At 41.3% G+C, this 22289-nt stretch overlaps 2 protein-coding genes across 8 annotated transcripts in view; one reads left to right on the forward strand and one right to left on the reverse strand.

Annotated features, from left to right (window-relative positions):
- LOC107394837 (cytochrome c oxidase subunit 6B1) overlaps nucleotides 1-22289 on the reverse strand; it is an 86385-nt gene that overhangs the window by 2031 nt on the left and 62065 nt on the right. For 2 of the 7 annotated variants that reach the window (XM_070547572.1, XM_070547574.1), the window contains exon 3: nucleotides 5991-6236. In XM_070547572.1, the coding sequence (XP_070403673.1) occupies nucleotides 6234-6236 (3 nt within the window). In that variant the 3' untranslated portion in view covers nucleotides 5991-6233. Of the gene's footprint in view, nucleotides 1-933; nucleotides 1035-2635; nucleotides 2759-3488; nucleotides 3596-3733; nucleotides 4278-5984; nucleotides 6237-10260; nucleotides 19517-22289 lie in introns of those variants that run through there. The other 5 variants (XM_070547573.1, XM_015973992.3, XM_015973994.3 and 2 more) reach the window with 5 other exon arrangements.
- elmo1 (engulfment and cell motility 1 (ced-12 homolog, C. elegans)) overlaps nucleotides 7019-22289 on the forward strand; it is a 122144-nt gene continuing 106873 nt past the window's right edge. Inside the window, exon 1 of the mRNA XM_054745319.2 lies at nucleotides 7019-7543. The gene's annotated coding sequence lies outside the window, so the exon portion shown is untranslated. The remainder of the gene's footprint in view (nucleotides 7544-22289) is intronic.

Here is a 22289-nt window from a genome sequence, read left to right on the forward strand (position 1 = left end):
ATAGGGCCTTACATGGACAAGCACCATCTTACATTGGTGATCTTCTTAGTCCCTACACCCCCAGCAGGTCCCTGAGGTCCAGTGATCAAAGCCTACTGGTTGTGCAGCACCAGGCTAAAGGTCAAAGGTGACAGATCATCTGCTGGTGTGACCCCCAGACTCTGGACCTCTCTCCCCCTGAGCCTGAGATCAGTGGACTCAGTGGTCTCCTTTAAAAAGCAGCTGAAGACTCACCTGTTAAAGCTTTGGTGTGACCTTCATCACCTCTCCTTGTTCTGCTCTCCCCACCTATTCCACCTTCCTCAGGATCCACAGATTTCCCTCTTTCCTGTTCACTCTCTCTCTTTAACATTTTCAATCACAATTGTCTATTTTTTGCTCATTTTAACTATATTTGTAATCATTTTCTAAATTATTTTTTATATTTTAACATTTTTTTTTGTTTTTGTGAAGCGCCTCGTGATTTTTATCTTGAGAGGCGCTATAGAAAAGATCTTTTCTTCTTCCAAATATATAAACCCATTAGTGAACACATCATCTGGACCAGAATCATGAGTGTTATGGCGGCAGGACACCACAGAATAGCGCTACGCCCTCTGTTGTCCTGGCGGGGAATCGCTCTGCAACGCTCCGCTGTCTGCGCTAAAGTTTGCACGTGAAAACCTTTCCGACACTCCGGGGGCGTCTCTCCGCTGCGGAGCTCATGGAGAAGCATAACTCAGGCTTCCGGCTTTTCTCATCCTAGATGATCCTAGATCAGAAACTAATGCAGGAGATAGGTGTAGGAGACTATTTTCATGTTTAGCCTTCATGAAACACTCAGACTGACCCATTACTCAGAAATAATCATTAAAAACGGTTTCCCGGTGAACCACGCCTTTAAAATACATTTCTAGTGACTGAAATGGTTTGACTCCTTCCTCAGGAGCGTACCCAGCTCACGGGACAGAGGCTCTTGTACACCCTCCGGTACCACTCGCACGGAGCCGGGTCCTGGTTCTTGGCCTTCAGAGATTTGTTACATCGGTGGAAATCTGTCCAACAAACATAGACACACATAATCTGTAATCTGGCCACATAAACATCAGTAATTTAAATGTTTTTTGAGCATTTAGGCCGTTTTTAACACAACCACATTCAGGTCAGAAGGTGTTTGAAAATAAAATAATCAAACATATGTTATTCATTAAGGAAACGTGTCTATCAGATTAAAACTATGTTTATTTTAATCCCTTACATGCTGTTTGACACACAATTATGTAATCCTCACCTCTGACCTTGGATGACTCTTTCTCTATTTGAGAACCAACAGTGAGATTTATTTATTTTCTAATCCCTTCCTTTATGTTACTCTTTTGTGGAGTTTTTCTAAATTTGATGGATTATGTAACAAATGCTGCCTGAATCCAGATTGGATTATTCCAGATTTACTTTAAATCCAAATATTTGTGCAACACATTGAAAGAAAATTAAAGCTCTTAATTTTTTCCACGTTTATTTGTTATGGCTGATGATTTGGGGCTGATGAGAAGAAAAATTATTCTAACTTTAATCCCGGAATTCTGACTTTGGGGATTAAAGTCAGAATAATTTTTCTTTTCTTTTCAGAAGCTCTAATCCTACGGAAGAAGATTAGGGCCGCTGACGTTAAATCTTAGAATTCTGAGAAGAAAAATGTGAATTTTCTGATTAATCTGATTAGGATATTCTGAGGAAAAAAAGTCAGAATTCTTGGATTAAAGTCAGAATTTCTGACTCTTAATTCTTAAAGGGTGAATTTGGAACACTGACACAACACTCTGGCGAACTCTGGTGTTCAGAGGTGGTATTGCAACAACAGGACTCATTTTCCAGCCGCTGGGATGTTTCTTACAACCTAAATGTTTTTCAACGAGGTAAGGTTTCTTCCTGAAGTCGCAGGTTCAGCCAGTGATCTGGTGTGAGGTCATCGAAAGGCGCAGGACCCCAAGCCGGCCAGAAGGAAACATGGCGTCCCCCAAAGTGGCTAGACCCACACCTTGTGTACTGTAGAACTGATTTTTATGGTTATGTGGAAAGAAGCCCAATAGTTTTCAACAACTGGGCATCATTTTGTTCATTTTCAACAATGTTTAGATGATATTTCCAGAGACTAAAGGGAAAAACTACTGATTGCCTCTTTAAAGTTAAACTGAGGGGGAAAAGTCAGACTTCTTGGATTAAAGTCTGATTTTTAGATACATTTTAGGATTTTGTTTTCTTTGTTATTTTTTTCCAGTGGCCCTAATCCCTTCCTGATAATCTGTACATGATTTTATTATTAGCTCCTGTCATTCACCTTTGTTGTGGTTTTCCCCTTACCTAGTAACCTAAACGTGTCTAAAATAAAACGTTCACTAGTTTACTCCGATCATTTCCAGTAGATGCTCGCGTCTCGTAAGTGTATTTCTAAGACTAGAGGGACAAGTTTTAGGTGTAAACCCAAAGAGTTTAAAAACTAAAAAGACACCTTACGAATGATCTCAGATCTTCCGTTCGTACATGATAAACCGTCACCAAAGAGACGGCAAAGCTGAAGCTGCAGCGTGAGCTCCAACCTGCTCCGGTTTAAAAATGAATGAGAGAAGTTGGTGAGATCAGACGAATTCTGGTTTACCCAGATAGTTCTGGTAGCAGTTCCGCGTCTGGTTGGTGTTTGGGAACCGGGCGTCAAAAGGAGCCGTCCTGTAGTTCTTGATCTTCTCCTGGATCTCGTCAGACATTTTTAGCAGCTGGATTTCTGCAGGAAATCAACAAAAAAATTCAAATCATATTTTATTCTTAATTAGATGACATACAGTGAAATATTGTTAAAATAATCACCCACACACCTAGTAGGACAGGAGCACAGCGTGCCGCGTGAATATGCACAAGGTCGATAATAATTATTAAATAAAAATACACATTTAGGAACTAAAATGCACAGATGCTACTGTGTTTTTGGTATAACTGTAATACATAAATAGAAAAGTATTGTTATTTTAGGTCTGGATTTCTGCATTTTCTTGTAATTTGTTTGCAATACGTTTGTTTTTCTCACAATCATAAAAAATAAAGAAAAATAAAATAGCAAAAAAGAAATAAACGGACCCAAAATTCACAATAAACCTTTTACGTTTAAAAGACACCCAACTGAATAACCAAATAGCCTCTTTTACAGCCGTTTAAAAGCCTGATTAACAGAGATTATCGTAATAAAAATAAATAAACATCCAGCGAAAATCGTTTTCTAATTAAACCTTTTATTTGTTAATTTTCTGACCAGTTCAGTGAAAAATAAGTTAATTGTCGCTTCGAACAGCCTGTAGGGTTCACTTTGGTTTCTTCTAGGAGGTAAAATTCAATTTAAATCTGTTAAACGGGCAGCAGGCGGCTGCTAACATGGTCACGTCGAGCCCTAGGCCGATTTTGAAGCTCATTCCTCGAAAAATTGTAAAAATTGCATTTAATGGTAAAAATAGTTTAGATACCCTTGTAGTGCTGGGTTTGCTGATTAATTTGAAGGGAATTATTACTATTTCTTCTGTAGTGTGAGGGTTGTTTTGGGCCTATTGGGGAACAACGTCACAGGGGGGTTTAAAGGGTTAAATGGGCATTTCAACGTTAATTAGCATAAATACCCGGATAAGAAGAAAAACAATAACACGTATGACGGCGGGGTTTAGATAATAATCAGATTTAACACGATTAAAAAGAAACAAATCACGTTAAATACCTTTGTTGTCCTCAACGTAATCTCGAATTTTCTTATTCTGGCCACTCGCAAAGCATGCTGGGAAAATAACACGGTACAAAGCTGCCCCCTGCTGGACAAACTGTTAAGTGCAAGTGGACAACAGAAACGTGTTTTTATCGCGTTTTACCGTCAGAGATGTTAACGTTTCACTAAAAGCTCTTTTATGTTTTAGTGAAAGATCTGCAACAAAAATGTTCTGCAACCCAAAATAAGCTGATGTTGTGTTTGGTTTAACACAGTTTGTTTGAAAATACATGAAGCAGTCATCCATGACTTATTTAAAATAATTCAATTCAATTCAATTCAAGTGTATTTATAAAGCGCCAAATCACGACAAGAGTCGTCTCAAGGCACTTCACACAATAAACATTCCAATTCAGGACAGTTCATTAAGCCAATCAGAAAAAGGTTTCCTATATAAGGAACCCAGCAAATTGCATCAAGTCACTGACGAGTGTCAGTGACTATACAGCAATCCTCATACTAAGCAAGCATGCAGCGACAGTGGAGAGGAAAACTCCCTTTTAACAGGAAGAAACCTCCAGAGGATCCTGGCTCAGTAAAAGCAGCCATCCTCCACGACTCACTGGTGATGGAGAAGACAGAGCAGACACACACACACACACACACACACACACACACACACACACACACACACACACACACACACAATAATGTGTCTAGAAAGTCATCAGATGCAATGAATGAAGAAAATTTACAATTTAAACAAAAATAAAATCAACAGGGAGAAAAGTTTCCATAAACTGAATACAAATTTTGAAATGCATGACGGATAAAGCCTTTATTATTATTATTCTTATTATTATTCTTATTATTATTATTATTTATTATTGTTGTTATTATTATTATTATTATTATTATTATTATATTTTTTTATTAGGAACAACACTAAACATTTTTCTTCCTTCAGATTGATGCTTTTATGTTTCTTCTTCCATAAAATCACATTATTTTTGCAGAGGAATCAAACAACTAAAACCAACAATGAAGCGTCTAAAAACTGCTTTTAAACTATTTAGATAATTTGACAACAACCAAAGCTGACTGTTCTTGTTTGTGATTATTATTGTAAACAATAATTCTGGGTGAGTTTCATAGACTCAGCGTGTTATTGAGTCTCTCTGAGAACTCCACACTCCCATCTTTGCTGTTTTCCTGTGTGTTTGCTCCTTTTAAACGTCTCTGTCTCCGGTCTCTAAAGCCACCATTGTGTTTATTTATTTATTTATATTTTTATTTGCCTGAGATTTTGCACTGAAAACATTGAGAGCAGAGCTGAGCCTCTGCGTGGATTTAAAAACACGAAAAGACGGTCTTAAATATAAAATACAGACCTGAAATACAAAATGTAGACATAAAGTCTGTTGATTAAACATCACATCATTCATTTATTCCATTGCTGACATGTTTGCTGGTTTAAGATCCAAGATTGTGGCTGTTTTCATTCGTTTCCTGTGAGAAAGATGGAGAAGCGGTTCTTGTGGAGATACGCCAGCGCCCCCTAGGGGCAGACGCTGTTATTGTTAAATGAACGTGCAGGGACATCCCTCTCTTCTTCTCCCCTGATAGGCACGTAAATCATTTCTAATTCTTGTTCAGCTGTAAACAGCCATGCAGAAATACTTCTCAGTTTTATTTTAAAATATGCAACAAAAAAAGTTGGATTTTGCAGTTTGGGGTCATAGAGATCAGCTGCTCTGCATTGTAATGTTCTAATTAGTACATTATGTAGTTTGTCCTAACTTTATACAATAAAACACACATCTGCCTTTTTAAAGTCTTGGATAAAACGATTTATTTGTCCTTTAAGCTCTTAAATTTGGTCGTCAGCCATATTAAACTGCCACTAATGCAGAGTTGGAATAATTATCAGAGTGTTGTCTGAATTATAATGCAGTTCTGCGTTAAACACACCAAATGTTTATTTTTCCTGCCTTCTTTCACAATCTGTGCAAGCAGCCAAATTAATAACGAGCAGAGCATTGTGCGTCTTTCTTCACTAGAGAGAAACAGACTGAAGCGGGCCTGGGAGCTCTCTGCAGGATGAGCAGGGCTCCTGCATAATCCTCCTGCTGCTGCCCCTGCTGACTGGAGGCAAAGATGAGCTCCAGTGTTGTCTGAGATCCACTCCCCTCCCTCACACCCACCCAGGGTTTAATATCACAAACAGCAGGTGACGAACCACAAAAGGAGAGCTGAGAGGTCTCACCTGGGCCCTACCTGCAGCTGTGCTTCACAGAACCTCTCCACCTGGTCCAGTGAAATCTGATGAAAATGCAAGATGAAGTTGTGCAGGACACACGCTGAGCTGGCCGGTTCCCATCAGAAAGAAATATTAGAAGGTCGTAATCCCACACAGGAGGCCAGAAAACAATCGATAATCATGAATTTTTAAAACCTTTGGTCTTTTTGCTTTGCTGGGCTGCAGAACTCCAGCGGTGTGCTTCTGTTTGCTCCTTCACTGTCAATTAAATCAAATTAAAAACAAGAAATTAGGGTTTGAGCTGTCTTCTTTACTCTTTATAGCTGGTTTATTATTATTCATGTAAACATTCACAGCTGATTTACATGAGAATACATCAAAATAGCTCAACCATAAAGATGCAAGTTGTAATCGCTGGACCAAAGTGAATAAAATAAAACAACCAGAAAAAAAGCTCGTTAGCGTTTCTCGTAAACTTTGGTTTTGGTTTTTGAATTTAAACTTGAAATAGTTGATGAAAAAGCACAAAAAAACTTAATATGGAAGAAGAAAGTCCATTTCCTTTTTTTTCTGCAGCAGAAAGAGGAGCTCAAAACCCGTTTTTATCCTTCAAAATAAGAGCCTCATGCATGCAAACATACCTCAAAACATCTTAAGTTTATACAATTGTTTATCGCCATTGTTGTATGATAAAATTCAAACAGGATCAATGATGATAATCTAGATTATTTTAGATGTTTTCAGGCACGTGTACATGTTCAAGACTCTTATTGTGAAATATCTAAATAACTGCCATAACATCATGTTTGATGACTACTGAACAACACAGCTGACCCATTTTACTGGACTCTTTCTCTTCTTTGGGGAAATCATATTCTGATTTTCTTGTTCCTGGAAACAGGATGTTGACTTTTTCCAAATTTCAAAGTTTTCTTCAACATTTCAATAATTCTGGAAAAAAAACTGATTTTTTTCTCCACACTTTTGTTTTTCTTGACAGTTCGAGTTTATCCTAGAAATAGTATTTCCACTTTGGAAAAAACGTTTAGACCTTCTTTCCCAACATTTGAACTTTTGGGAATTCTATTACTTTCCTCTCAATATTAACCTTTTAAAACTTTATTTAGGAATATTTTTACTTTTCCACCAGTGTTTTGAATTTAATTTGGATATCGTATTAAACCATTTTTCCTTGTTTGTTTTCTTAATGCTCCTTAGCACCTCCATTGCAAATCGTACATAAAATAAAAAATGTTTTATTGTTAGACTGAAAACAAGTTTTAACTGAAGAGCTAAAATGAATTTTTATCTTATTTTATTTTATTTTGCATCGCGGGTCTGGGATCAGAGCCAGCCAGCAGACGGCAGAAGAAAGGAGGAAGTACAAACATCAGCATTATCTCTACGACAGAGGAGAGAGAGGGTGGCACTCTCTCTCTCTTTCACTCACACACACGCACACACACACATACACACACACCCTCCCTCTCTCTCTCTCTCACTCACACACACAGAAACTCCAGACAGCAGCGCTGTGGACGCAGAAGCGCGGCTCGACTCGACAGGTTTGTAAAACCATCTTCCTCCTTGACTTGCTGCTAAAATCCAGCCTCATCTTTTGCGTTTCTGCGCTAAAACGTTGAGGACTGGCGCTGTTTGGGCTGCTCATGCCGCTGAGAACGTCCGTTTGTTGCATTTCCTGTCGAGTTTCCTCCCGCAGCTTTAATCTCCCGGCCGTCGTTACTTTGTGAAGTGGCCTTTCGGCGCCGTTTCCTTGGATTAGGGGACGTGCGTTTCTGACGAACGCATCGCTGTTTTCACCACACACGCACGCACGCACGCACGCGCACAGAGGCGTTTCAACTGCGATGAATGAATCAAAGTGCTTCTGTCTCTCTTGTCTTTGCGCAAAATGAGTTGTTTTCTGAAGCAAGTGCGCACCAGAGCTCTGGAAGTTGCGTGTTTGCGGCAGAAACGCACTCGGGAAGCTGCGTGCGGGCTGCTGTTGAGTTAAACGCTGCAACTCTCCAGCCCATCACGCTGCACCGAGGGCCTGCTGTTAAGAGACCAGAGCAACTGCTGCACACAAAACTCCTTGAATTCATCGTTTCATTTGTCTAACGCACGGCCACGTCTGCATGCAAGTTCCCATAAGCTGTAACTTCTGCTTATCCACGTTATATTGTTGCGTTTTTGCTGCAGCTCAGCTCAGATTTCAGTTTCTGCCGTTTTTAAAGCCTCCTGATTGGGTGAAATGTCGTGCAGGTGACGAGTTTCACATTGTTTTGCATCTTTTAAAGGCCCAATGTGTGATATTTCATCTTATAAGTTATCAAATTTCTTGTATCACATTCTCAAATTTGTTTTTTTTTTAATGATAATTCAAACAAGCATTTATTCTAAGCATTATTATTAGCTTTATATTTTAATATTTTAGACAAAAGAAGCAGACCGGTGCTCCATATGGCATGCGCCATCTTAAAATACAGTGACCTTTTAGGGACATACAACATATTAAGCTTCGCATTTGATGTTTGCGTTTTTAAATGATGTAACCTCAAAGAAACAGCAGGGGGCAGAAGTGCGCCTTGTAAGCATGCAGTCTGACAAAGTAACTAAGAAGAAGAAGAAACTAGCCACACCGTACTTCTAGCGATGGAGGATCACACATATTCTACAAGCAAACTTGAGAAACGGGATAGTTTGAAAGCGCTTGAAAGCGCCGATCTTCTAGACTTTATTGCAGCTCTGCCTCTTCCTCTTGTGCGTGGGACGTTGCGGCTGGTTTGAGCAAATTCGGCTCCTTCATCTTGGGATGCTTGCCCTGCTTCTGTCGCATGTCTAACACCTCTGCCTCTCTGTGCGCTGGCACACGTCTGTCCTCTCCCTCTTCCTCTCCCTCTTCCTCGCCCTCTTCCTCTCCCTCGTCCTCTGTCTGTCTCCACTGATGAACCATCGGATGATATCTGACTCTGTTTACGGAGAGAAAACAATTACAGACTACACTACCTTGTATATTTCCAAAATGGCAAATAGAAATATAACATTTCTCAAATAAAATGAACAAAATATTGTCATTTTTTGTAGTCAGAAGTCATCACTAACTAGCTGCCGTTTGCTATTAGCAAACATAACTGACATAAAAAAGTTTTTCTTATTCAAAACCTATTTAGATTAAATTAATAAAATAAGTTAGATGAAAACAACTAACCTGTTCGCTGACTTGAAAGCTGGAATTAGATGATGACATGCTGCCGTTTACAGCAACACGATTTTGTATTGTATTTGTTATATTTGTTAATAAAGTTTTAAATAATGATTAAAAAAACCCTTTTTGATCCTCGGGGGCTCCAATAGCTGCAATACCGACTCTAAACTGCGTGGTGCTAAAGAGTCGGATCTTTTTACTATGATTTCTGTGAATTTCACACACGGGGCCTTTAAGCTCATCTTTAAGACAAACATGTTTGTTTTTGTCACAATAAGCTTTATTTAAAATGATCTGAATCATGAATCTGCAGGTGAAAATGTCCAAACTGAGTTATTTTATTGCTGAATTTTTTTTTGTTTTTCCTATTTTTGTTTAGGCATTTGTGACTGACGCAGCAATGTTGTGCATCATGTGCATTAAAAATCCCTGTCTGCTCCACCCAACATGACTAGTTGGCTTGATTAGGAAGGGAATAAACCTGCAGGAGGGGTGACATTAGCTGTGTTTGGTACACGGTGTGCCTCCACACTCTCCTCTTCACGTTCACTTTCTAATTTCTGGGCCCTTCTGCTCATCTGTGACGGTAGACGCTCCTGCTGTGATGCGGCCTTTTGCATGTTACAGAGGATTAAATGAACTCATCAATAAATAGGCGCAGCGTAAAAGGGAAGCACAGGGATGATCATCAAGGATTCTTTTCCATGTCATGTCGTAAATTGTTCATTTGTGAACTATTAATGAAAATAAAGTTTTGTTTGACTTGACTGAGACACGTCAGTGGCTCCAAGGGCTGACCTAAAGCAGCATTTATTGTCACGTGGGCGTTTATCTTTTCACCAGGCTATCACTACTGTTCTGGTGCGATTCTGCTGAAGGAATATGTAAAAGTAATGTAAACACCATTCAGCTCCACGGAGACTCAAAGTGATCAAAAAAACAACGTGTTCAACAGAAAATGTTGAAATAAGTGCATTTATCTTTGTGCTCTTATTTTGTCTTTTCTTCCAAATGACGTCCACTTCCTGTCCTAAACCTAGCCTTAACCATCAACATATGAAAGGATGGACATACCCTGCCCATTGATCTGCGGGGGTGGGTTTGAAGCTAAATGAGAGGTTCCCACTGCCGCCATTTTGGCCGTGTCACAGGTCTCGTCACACCCAGGCAATCCAAAAATGGGAAAAGAGGCGGAGCTGAGGGTGGGGCTGTTACGGTTGGAACAGCGTTGGAACCAAGCTCCCATAATACGGGTCTGGATATGAAACAAAACAGGAAGTGACAAAAAAATAGCTGTAACTAACAACTAGCCCTATTGTGCTAACATATGCTAGTAATGCTAACATCTGACCAGAGCTGTAAATCGCACTAATCTGTGTAAATCACTAACTCACTGTTGGGTTATGTAAACAGACTCTGGCCATTTCTCAAAATACTGCTTGCTTGCAATGTTTTAGGTATAGTGCACCTATCACCAGGGAAACTACACACCATCACTTTTAAGTAACACTAAATAGTTTTTAACACTTTGAGCTATTTGTGGAGCTGGTAGATGCCCTATAGGGGGAGCTCTTTACCTGCTTTACAGCTGTTAGCCGTTATGCTAGCAGTTAGCTTTTTCGGTTCACCGATCGTCAACAAAAAGCACAAAAAGAAGAAAAAGAAGTTTGGTTTTCGTGTTGGCATCCTGGTGGAGCCTGGTAGTAAAAGTAAGAGCGTAATGTCTTTAAAAGGCTAAAACGTTTTTGTTTGTTTGGCTTTTCTTCGTTGTCCTTTTGTTTTTATGACCTATGATACATGTGCCAGATACAAAGCCCACGGGCCAGATGTGGCTCACGAGGTAAATATAAATAATGTATTAAAACTGACCCGCTGGCCAATTTTACCGCAAAGACTACAACTCCCATGATGCTTTGCGGTGTTAGCGTGGAGCCGATGCGCCTCTTCTTTTGAGTTTTTTCCAGCTGTCTCGGACAAACTAAACACTCCTCTCACTCAGCGCCGAGTTTACTCAGCTATTTGCCGACGTTAAGCCCAGAAACGGAGATTTTAACCGCTCTAACTTCCAGACAGAGCTGAAATAACTCCAGCAAGCAGTGACACGCTCAAACCAGCACGACTCTGTGGCTGCTGTAGTTTTTATTTTTCCTCCCCGACACACAACAACGTGGTCAAGCTGCTCAGACATGTTCAGCAGCACAAACCTATGTGAGCACCTGTTGTCATCTAATGTTGTCATTATTATGATGATGATGAACAAAACAACAGGAGTCTCCTCCTCAGCTCAGATCTCCTCAACCCCATGATGCAGGTATCTGGTGGAGCAAACTGAGCTTTAAATATGTTGCTTTTATGCTCTTTTTCTGCTCCAAAACATGAAAGTTAACAGGTGAGATGTTGCATTTTCAATTAAGATAAAATGATATTTTTATCTTGTTGTTGGCCCGTGAGAAAAGATTTAACCTACAGTAAACAGGAAGTGGAAAGGCTGCAGATAGATGAATAGAATAGAAAATCCCTTTATTGTTCCTCAGTGGGGAAAGCTAGACGTCACAGCAGCGATGACACGTATTACAGGAGAAAAAAAGGAGAATAAAAAATAAGAAAAATGAATAAACAACAAGAAAACATAAATCCTGAATAGATTTTAAAATGCTGATTATACCACAAGTAATGAATACCACTGATGCCTTTTATTTAAAACTGACTTGCTCGTGTGTAATTTGGTTATTCCACATTCAGTGTTAATGCAGAAACATGTTTGTTTCCTAATTAAAGGGTTCAAAATTGCATATATGTTGATAAAGAAAATGTGCAAATTTGCCGTCACTTTTTCAAAAAATATTAAGTTTGGCCCTCGACTCCGTCCCAGATTTTCATTTCGGCCCCATGTGAGTTTGAGTTTGACACCCCTGACCTATGGGACTATTTCTGCCTGTTTTATAAACATTCAGTGCTTTGGTAAGTATTAATGCCGTGGTAAAAATGCTCTGCACATATAGGGGTATGGTAAGACCAGAGTAAACATCAGCGCTGCCTACGCTAGCTTGAGGGAGCTAACGGAGGCTACAAAATCACGGACTGGTGGTGACTTGTTGCTACTAGACTTGATTTAATATTTTTTGTCCAACAGTGTGGATCTTTTTACTTTGTGGTTTATTTTGGGACTAGCTGGCTCATGTTAGTGTTAGCTTGTTGTTAGCGCTAGCTGCAGCGGGGTAGTTTACAACAGTTGTAGTTCCACTTTCAACCAGTAGGGTGGAGGAGCAGGAAGCTATCCAGTGTTACTTTAATGCTTTTATAACAACACCCGGAGTGTTTTTGTCTGAATAGGGGATCATAAAAAAAAAGTGAAATCAGATTTTTTCCCCCGCTCACAATCAGCCAGCCCTATTTCAGTTTATCATGTGAAAAATGTACAAGCTAAAACAGTTTTGGTCCCGATTGCTTCCAAGTTTATCTGCAGACACTCGGAAGGTATTTTTACAGGAAACAAATCAACCTGTTATGCTAATTTCTTTCTGATCGAGTCCAAAACCGAAGTGTTTCCCTCATATTGTTTATTATGAGATCTCTTGAACGTTTTACGGCGGGAATGTGCTGCTGTTACATTAATATACACATGGCGCACGTTACGGGTGCAGCGAGTCGCAAAATAAACACGTTGTCGTACAGATGTACGCAATTAAGCATTTACTGTGCTGGCATTCCTCTTCTGTCTTACTTGGTGTTTTATTTTTGCCAGTTTCTAAAGGATTCTTCGCAGCTGTGTATTAGATCGCTGCCACGCCAAATGATGCATCAAACACAACATTTAAATGGAACACAGAGTCTGAGGAGGACTCTTGCCGCGGCAAACGTTTGCTAATAGCTGTTGTGAAACTGATTATGTCTGGCTGAGCATCTAACCGGCTCTGAAATGTCTTCTTTCCACTTGTTTGTTTATGTTTATTGAAATTCCTTATGATTTATGACCTCGTGGGAATGTGATTTTTGTTGGTTTAATGTGCGTCTTCAGTCATGCTAATGAACAAATCTTCAGAAAAAATAAAGAAGATTAGGTTTATTGTTGTCTGGTTCCATCCAGCTGCTGAAGCGAAGTGTGTGAGAAGCATCAGTTTCACTTGAGCTGCAACCTGAGAGCTACTTTTATTTATTAGCCACACAGAAGCTCAGTTTAATGTCCTTGACCAAAGAAAAATGTCTTCCCCTGAAAGGCTCCAAAAATCCAGATGAAGGTCAAATAATGGGAATGACCTGAACTTGAGCGCTCTGATCTTTCCTTAGAGATGTTAACGGTGGGGTAGGAGATCTGGAGCGTTCTTTTGAAATGCTCTCCACATACTGATGGTAACCATTAACTCATTTGCTGCCAGCGTTTCCTGAACGGTAAAGCCATTCGCTGCCAGCCTTTCTCACGGTTTTTACAGTTTTTTTTAAGAGTGACAGGACGTTGCGCGCTAGGATGATGTCGACGCCAAAACAACCAAAACAAAGCGCAGACTCACCTCTTACATCAGGAAGAATTTGTGCGTTTCGAGCGTTATCCGTTCTTTTATAATCCGTTGTTGAATTGTGATCGGCAGAAGCTTTTCCGGTTCGCGCCTCACTTTTTTTACATCAGCGGCCCAAAACGATCTCCTAACACACGGATGTTCTGCTTCCTGATCACGTGACGTAGGGCTGGGCGATATGGACGAAAACGTATCTCTATTTTTTAGCTGAATTCCGATATACAATATATATCTCGATAATTTTCCTCCTGTAAAATATTTACGAGTTAACTCACTTCAACCTGTCTTGAGAAATTATACATAAATCAGTAGATTAAATGCATATAAATGTATTGATTCTTGTTAAACTTTAACCTTAGTGCCTATTCTCTACCAGTTTGAGCTTTAGAAACACTGGTACAGCTGTCTGCTAACACACACACACACACACACACACACACACACACACACACACACACACACACACACACACACACACACACACACACACACACACACACACACACACACACACACAGTTGAGAGCTAGAGGTGTATCAAATGTCCCACATGCTCTTTTTATATGTTTATAATTAATGCACAATTATTTAAATTTCATCTAGAGGTGGCCCATATCGTATATTTATTGTCCAGAGAAATAAAATCTATCATGTTAAGCTAAATTTATGATGATGTAATTGCATCTACTGAAGATCATGTGGGTCATACACAAGCGGAGTTATTAGTTATCAGCGCAAACATGGCTGGAATCTAACAGTATTGACTCATATCAGCGATTAACTGTAATGACTCAGAGTCTCTGGTTGCTCTTTTATGAGTATTATTTTCGGGCTTCTGTCGCCGTAACCCACGCCTTACAAACTCTTAACTTTTTCAACAGAATCGCTCGTAACGGAATATTTACTAGCATAGCTAACCAGAGCGGAAAAAAACGGAACCGGAACAACATTTCTCACCCGTTGAGCTCGCCTTCAAAATAAAACGTTAACCCTCTAGTTTACTGTTCAAACCCTTACAATACGTTTGAGGTAATTTGGCCACTCTGGCTGTCCGTAGAGGTTTCCCGAGGGGAGGGAGGGGTTTGGCTCGTCTCCGCACGAGCAGAATGGATAAACAGAACTCCGTTGGTGTTGAACGTCCCCAAACAATTAAAAACCAGGACGCTAAATGCAAAGTTTAGAGCAGCACATTTACCCAGAGGCTCTCAGATAGAGCAAACTTGTGAGAATACACGTAATAACCGCTTAGAGACGGAGCAACATGTCCCTAGCATAGCGGCTAATTGCTAGCATAGCAGTTTGACCAGTTCTATCGATATAAAGATATATAGTCATCTTATATCTTGTTTAAAAATTATACCGACATTTTAAAAATATCGATCTATTGCCCAGCCCTAACGTGACGTGTGACGTACGCGGATGAAGATCGGCTTTAGAGCTGAGCTGTTTGTTCTCACGGTGTGGGGGCTCGTCCGACGCCCACACAGTAAAAACATGCAAATGACGACTTTAGTCGTCAATGGCAGTGAACTAGTTGAATTGAAAGTTTTGTCCAAAAAAAAAAGGAATTTTTTAAATTGCCTCTGAAATATACAAACCGGGGAAAACCTCCGATCATTGTGAGCGTCCCGTTCTTAGTGGCTGGATCAGGATCCATCCATCAGACCGCTCTCTGACCGTTCCTCCCTCCCCTGCATACACCTCTCCTTGTTCACAGCTTGGTGCCGCTGAACAGGAAGCAAAGCCAGCGCTGTGTTTGTTTGGCACCTTCTAAGGGTTCAACAACCCCCCCAAGGCGCTTCACAATACAATCAGTCATTCACCCATTCACATGCCGGTGATGGTGAGCTACAATGTAGCCACAGCTGATCTGAGGCGCGCTGACGGAAGTGAGGCTGCCGAGCACAGGCGCCACGGTCCCTCCGACCACCACCAGCAGGCAAAGCAGGTGATGTGTCTTGCCCAAGAACACAACGGCAGCATTCTTTGGTGGGGATAGAACCTGCAACCTTCGCTCTACCTCCTGAGCTACTGCTGTAGTAGCTATCTGGTTTTATTAGCTATATTGTTATGTAGCCTGAGCAGAAGCAGAAGAGGGTTAGTGTGTGACGCGTAGCCCTTCTGGCCACCTCCTGAAATGAAGCACTGCCGGCTCCCTGCTCTGCTCTTCCACCCTTGCAGGTTATTATCTTTCTCTCATTAGCTTACTCTTCTGCTAGCACACAGTTTCCATCAGTTTAAAGCTTCTCTCTCTCCTCGCCGTCGCTCCCCCTCTAGTTCCAGCCCTCCTCCCCCTGGGAGCTGGAGGTATGCAAATTGTTTTTCCTTCATAAACTCCGGTCTTGCTATCTCTCCCAGCTTTTTCATTCATTTAAAATGCTCGGATGCTTCCAACGCTGCTTTCTTTTTCCATTTTTCAGAGGTCTTCAGTTTTCTCACATCGTGATAATCCTGTCACTTTGCAGCCCGAGGGTGGATTAATTTGCAGTTTCGGATTAGATGAATGTTGCCGTGCATAATTGCTCCATGTGGTATGAAGTTAATTAAAACAGCATGCAGGTACTAAAGGTGTGATGGGAAGGTGCTAGACAACCCAACGTGAGCAAGAGAGGTGGGATGAGATCTCATAGGTACCGCTGTCATGTTCAGACTCGGTGTGTAAAAGCACTACATGTGGCGAGAAGTCCCGAATGACCCAGAAACCGAAACCGATCCCTTTCTGTGTGCTTACGCTGCCCGCTGCATTCCAGCTGTGGTGCTGCTGCAGAGGTGTGTGTGTGTGTGTGTGTGTGTGTGTTCTGATATGGGATCCTGGGTTGTTGGATCTCTCCAGCAGGAGTTTGAGAAGAATCCGGGTTTTTAGGGCTAGACCAGCTCTAGGTTAGGATCACTTACCCTCTGTGCTTTGCTGCTGTAAGATTGTTCGCTTGTGTCACACAAGTGAACATCGTGTGATTTATGACATGTGTGCACTTGTGCTGCAGAATTTCAGCGCTGTGTTGCTGTGCCGGCTTTTATCATTTTCTGTGCTTGTGTAGGGGTGTGTGTGTTCAAGCGTGTGTGCTTGTGTAGGGGTGTGTGTGAGCTCTCTTGAGTGCTGTTTGATGCTGTGGGTCATTGCTCGATCCCCCCGCGTCACTTCCCTCATGTGTCTATCACCCTCCTCCTCCACCCGATCATCCGTCCACTCTTCTGATCGTCTCTTTTCTGGTTCGTGAAAATCAGATTTTTAATGTTCAGTCAAGCACTCGGGGTGCTGTTGGTGAGAGCGCCTTGATTTCTGTCTGGATGTGGTCAGAGGAACGAGTTTGATTATTTTTGTTTGAGGTAAACAAAAATAATTCCGGTATCAGGAGCGTCAGCAGCTGCAGAGACGTCTGGAACAAATCTGATCCATAATGAGGCAGGCTGGTGTGAGAATACTACTAAACGGAAAGTGTTTTGCACTTGTATTAAGATTCCTTATTGTATGTCATTCATTTGTGTTCAATTCACAAATAAACGGCTGCAGACCACGCCCACCCATCACCTGATTGGCTGCTCTGAGGTGAGGAGATATCCAGGAGGAGCTCTCGGAGTAGAGCCACTGCTCCTCCATGTCCAGAGCTGAAGTCTACAGCTGATTGGGAGTTTTGATCATTTTCCCTATTGTGACATCACAACGAGGGACATTTTTAAACGGCCCGTAGAAGCAAATGATTCCTAAAACTAAAACCCTGCAGTAAATGAGTGGATGGTTTTTATTTGCCTTTGGATTGTTCATAGGCAATAGAGACCCATACGGCAACACAAAAGGATGAAAAAGAGAGATTTGGAAATATGCCTCCTTTAGGATGTTATCTTGACACAAACAGCCACTCAGAAAGAAAAGTGAGTTAAAATGTCCAGCTAATATTTTCTGTCTGCAGTAATTTGACTGGTAGTCACCTAGCAACCGGCCTCTTTGGATTGCATGCGTCCTGCGCTCCAACTCTGCCGTCGAGTACACTCCTCCTATATGAAGGCGCCGTAACACGTCGTTATGTGTGCCGGCCCATGATGCAGCTGTATCACCGTCCATAACCTCGTCCCTCTTTCACTGTTGGATGTGAGCGGGTCGTCTGGCACCTTCTGCACCTGCTGCGTCACCCACCTTAAATGTCAGGCTTGTACAGCTTCTGCTAATGTGTTGTCAGCTCATTCATGCAGTTACATGGCACACTGTTGCCCTGTAGATCATGCAGAAGAACACGGTCCTCATTGTGAGCCGGATGCTCCTGCAGGGTCTAATCTGTGGAGTATTATTTCACAGCAGAAGTTTCAGATGTTCTGTTAGCCTCCAGTAAACTGACGTTTAGACTCGGTGATGAAAGGATTAGATTGAAGGGTAGCCAAGTCTGTTTAAAGGATTTCCTCCAGTAAAACCAACAGGTACTTCAGGGGTCCAGGCCTGACTTTTTAAACCCTTCCAGCAAAACGCTGCGTGACTAATATGAAGGATTTCCCACATTTAATGCAAAGTTGTTAAATATTAAATCACAAAATCATCAAAGATTTTTTAAGGTTCGTTTAGAACAAAAATCCATCAATCTGTTGTCCGTGCTCCATGTTTGAGGAACGTGACTCATCCTGGTTTCCTAGCGTAGTAATTAGCTTCACAGGACAAAAGTGGGGTTTTCATTTTGAAACACTTTATTGTCCATAAAGAACTGAACCAATGTGACCATAAAATCTATAACTGTCCTTCTATTGTTCAAACGAAGCACAGAAAGTTCCAGAAATACACAATATTGTTAAAGTACCGATTGATTTACGCATAATTTAATATGTTGTGTGCATTGTTACCTGTGAGCTCAAACGTTTCCCACCGACGTGGGTTTTCAGTCATAAGGTGTGTCAAAATTCGAGAGGCACCTGGCTGCAGACCTCCACTGTCAGGACAGGAAATGCACGGGATACATTACAAAATAAAACGGCAAACGTACTTACGCTTGTAATTGATAGGTTTCAGTATAAAATTTTACGTAAAATCTAACAATTGTTTCTCTATTGTTCATATGTAGTTGTCATTTAACACACTTACGGTTGTAATTTTTCTAAATGAATTAACGAATGGTCGGGGTAGGTTTCAACATAAAACGTTAACACACGCTAACATACTTCTGGTCGTCATATTTCTAAATAAAATCCGAATGCTGTTTCGGTTGAATCGCTCTCCTCACAAACGCATTCATTTTTTAATATTACGTCTTAGATTATGTGCAACAGTAAAGGAAAACACAACAAAAATCGTCGTCGTCATCTTCCTCCGCTTATCCGGGTCCGGGTCGCGGGGGCAGCATCCCAACTATGGATCTCCAGACCGTCCTCTCCCCGGCCACCTCCACCAGCTCCTCCGGCAGGACCCCAAGGCGTTCCCGGACCAGATTGGAGATGTAACCTCTCCAACGTGTCCTGGGTCGACCCGGGGGTCTCCTGCCGGCAGGACATGCCCGAAACACCTCCCCGGGGAGGCGTCCAGGAGGCATCCTGACCAGATGCCCAAACCACCTCAACTGACTCCTTTCGATCCGGAGGAGCAGCGGTTCTACTCCGAGTCCCTCCCGAATGTCCGAGCTCCTCACCCTATCTCTAAGGCTGAGCCCGGCCACCCTACGGAGGAAACTCATTTCGGCCGCTTGTATCCGCGATCTCGTTCTTTCGGTCATTACCCAAAGCTCATGACCATAGGTGAGGATTGGGACGTAGATCGACCGGTAAATCGAGAGCCTGGCTTTCTGGCTCAGCTCCCTCTTCACCACGACAGATCGGTTCAACGTCCGCATCACTGCAGACGCTGAACCAATCCGCCTGCCGATCTCCCGATCCCTCCTACCCTCACTCGTGAACAAGACCCCGAGATTAGTATCTTGGGGTCACAACAAAAATGACAAAGAAAACTAAGGTTTTCTAAATAAATGACAACTATATATGAACTATAGAGAAATAATTGATAGATTTTACGTAATATTAAAAAATGAATGCGTTTGTGAGGAGAGCGATTTAACCGAAACAGCATTCGGGATTTTATTTAGAAATATGACGACCGGAAGTATGTTAGCGTTTCCCCCCAATTTCAAGAAGTGGTTTATCCTTACCGGGAAAGTGAGTAAGTACATTTTTGTTGTAAAGCTCTTATCACAGACATAGAATCACAAAGTGCTTCAAAACAAAATCAAACATAAAGTCATAAAATCATAATAATCTCTAAACAGAAATAGATTAATATCAGAAAAAATGGTCATAAAATGATAACATTTCATAAACAAAGGCTTTCCCAGGGTTCATTGTGGCCCGAAGAAATTTTTGTTCCTGTAATAACAAACAAAGCAGCTTTAATGTTAGGATTTTAATATCTGATGGTTAAGTAAGAAGGAGCATCGTGGGATTCTTCTGGTCAAATAAAAAAAAACTTCTCTCTGTGGCTACGTGAGTTTTATGGCTGTTGGCAGTTCTGGAGCAGCACCAGAAGGTTCTAGATGACAAGTGAAGATGAGTCATTCGCAGAAAGTTGATAAGTAAACACATCGTCATGTCTGGTGTTAGCGTTTTTGGCTGTTTTACGGTAGGAAGACCTTACTACACAAATTACAGTAATATGTCTCTGGCATTACAGGGAGTGTTGTTTGCCATCTTGCTGCTAGCTAGCTGTTATAGTTCTGAACGACTCATTAAAGGACCTAAAATGCCACGATTGACACATACATTTCACTGCGATTTCCAGTTGTTTTGGATTTAAAAAGTAGCTTCAAGCATTCTTAGAGCAGACTTTTTGCTTCTAATTCACCGTTAGCATTGCTAGCTCAACATTAGATTTTAGCCTTCTTTTCCTGATATTGGAATAAAATAAAAATATGCTATGGCTTCTTAGAGGTACAGGAAATAACACCTGGGTTGCTCCTGTTTAATGGGGCTTTTTGCCTGCCAGCGTCAAATTACAAATGCTGGTGCTGCAGCCTTAAGTCTCCGCAGACTCGACAAACTCACTAGCTTACTGATTGTAAACAGGAACTACGTCCCTCTTTTGTTTAATTGAAAGGAGAAAAACTGACAATCCCCTAGCCCACTGAAAAGGAAACATGATGGAGACATTAAACTGTTCTGTGATTATTTCACTGGAGAATTCGTACATATTGCTCCTTTAAAGCAGTACATTTCATACAGGAAGATGAACGGTTGGGTTAGCATATGTCATCTATTCAAAAACAAGAAAATACAGATTCAGATAATCTAAAATTGTATTTTCATGTAAATGCAGGGCTGAAATTATATATATATAAAAATACATATTCACCAAACCCTTCTCCTGAATGAATGGCACCTTATTTAGCCATGGTTGCTAGGTGACAGGACACGCACGTGGGTACGGGAGGGAGTAAACATGAAGACTAGTCCGACCTACATGGACAAGATACGACACAGTCGGGTCACGCGAAAAACGGGAACCAAAAATACTAGCCTGGCCTGCCAGACTCGTCCCCAGGCTACAAAAATACAGCAATGACGCCACTCACAAGGCTGCCATCTAGTGGCAAGAACTTGCAATGTCTCATTGAAAGACTTCAACACAAGAATAGAATAAAAAAAATTGTTATGGGGTTGTGCATCCGGCCAGACTAGAAAGTCAGCTTCAAAAAGCACCACGACTAAATAAAACAGCTGTTGAAGCTGCAAATAAAGAGTGGATTTTAGATTATGGAGTTATTCAGGCAGAGTGAGTCAGAAGCTGCTATTGACCCTTTGGACCACCGTCACCTAATCACGTGGGTCCACCATGGTGGACGGCAAAAGCATGTAAACAGTGAGCGGCACGAGTACTGAACAAAGGGAAAAGTAGAGCCTGAAATTGTTTTTGCGATCAAAACAAAACAAACAAAACTCCTCCAGCATTCCTTCCACTAGTTCATGCCCAGTTCAGTTATCAGAAGAAGTAGCGCAGCTAGCGGTATGTTAACTAGCTTACCAACGTTAGCTTACGTTCTCTCTGCAGCTGTTCACCGATGTAAACATGTTGCTGAATTTGCCTAAATTCACCCCGCTGGATTTATAACATTGTTATAAACAGCGTTTCACTTCACACCAAAGCTGATTGTTAAAAAGTCCGGATCCCTACCAGCTTCTGTTGCTGGTGGTGGTACCGGGTTCAGCTGCTGCTCTCACACCGGAATGAGAAGATCTCTGAACGCCGACGCTCATTTAAATAAATAACGTCATTTTAACACGTAATCATACATCGGAGCTTTAATATTGTTAATAATTGTCTCGCTTTGCTCTACAGAGGGATGGAGCACAGCCTCCGTGGTGAAATACCCGTCCATCAGGATTATCAATAACTATTATAAACGCATCACATTTATCCCTGTCCCTGTCTTCCTTGTGAAATAAATGAACGTTAATCTTACCCGGTAAAAACACGTTCGCTGCTAATCTGAGGCCTGCTAGTCCGCTTTTTTTCCTCCACCTGAACCAATCCTCATGTAACCCTCTTATCTCTATTAAGGTAGCGCGACTCGGGTTGCGAATGACCACAGTCACCAATTCTTGTCATGTGTCTTGCCCATGTATGTCTGAT

This window comes from Nothobranchius furzeri, chromosome 19 (genome assembly GCF_043380555.1).
Source record: "Nothobranchius furzeri strain GRZ-AD chromosome 19, NfurGRZ-RIMD1, whole genome shotgun sequence".
Lineage (NCBI taxonomy): Eukaryota > Metazoa > Chordata > Actinopteri > Cyprinodontiformes > Nothobranchiidae > Nothobranchius > Nothobranchius furzeri.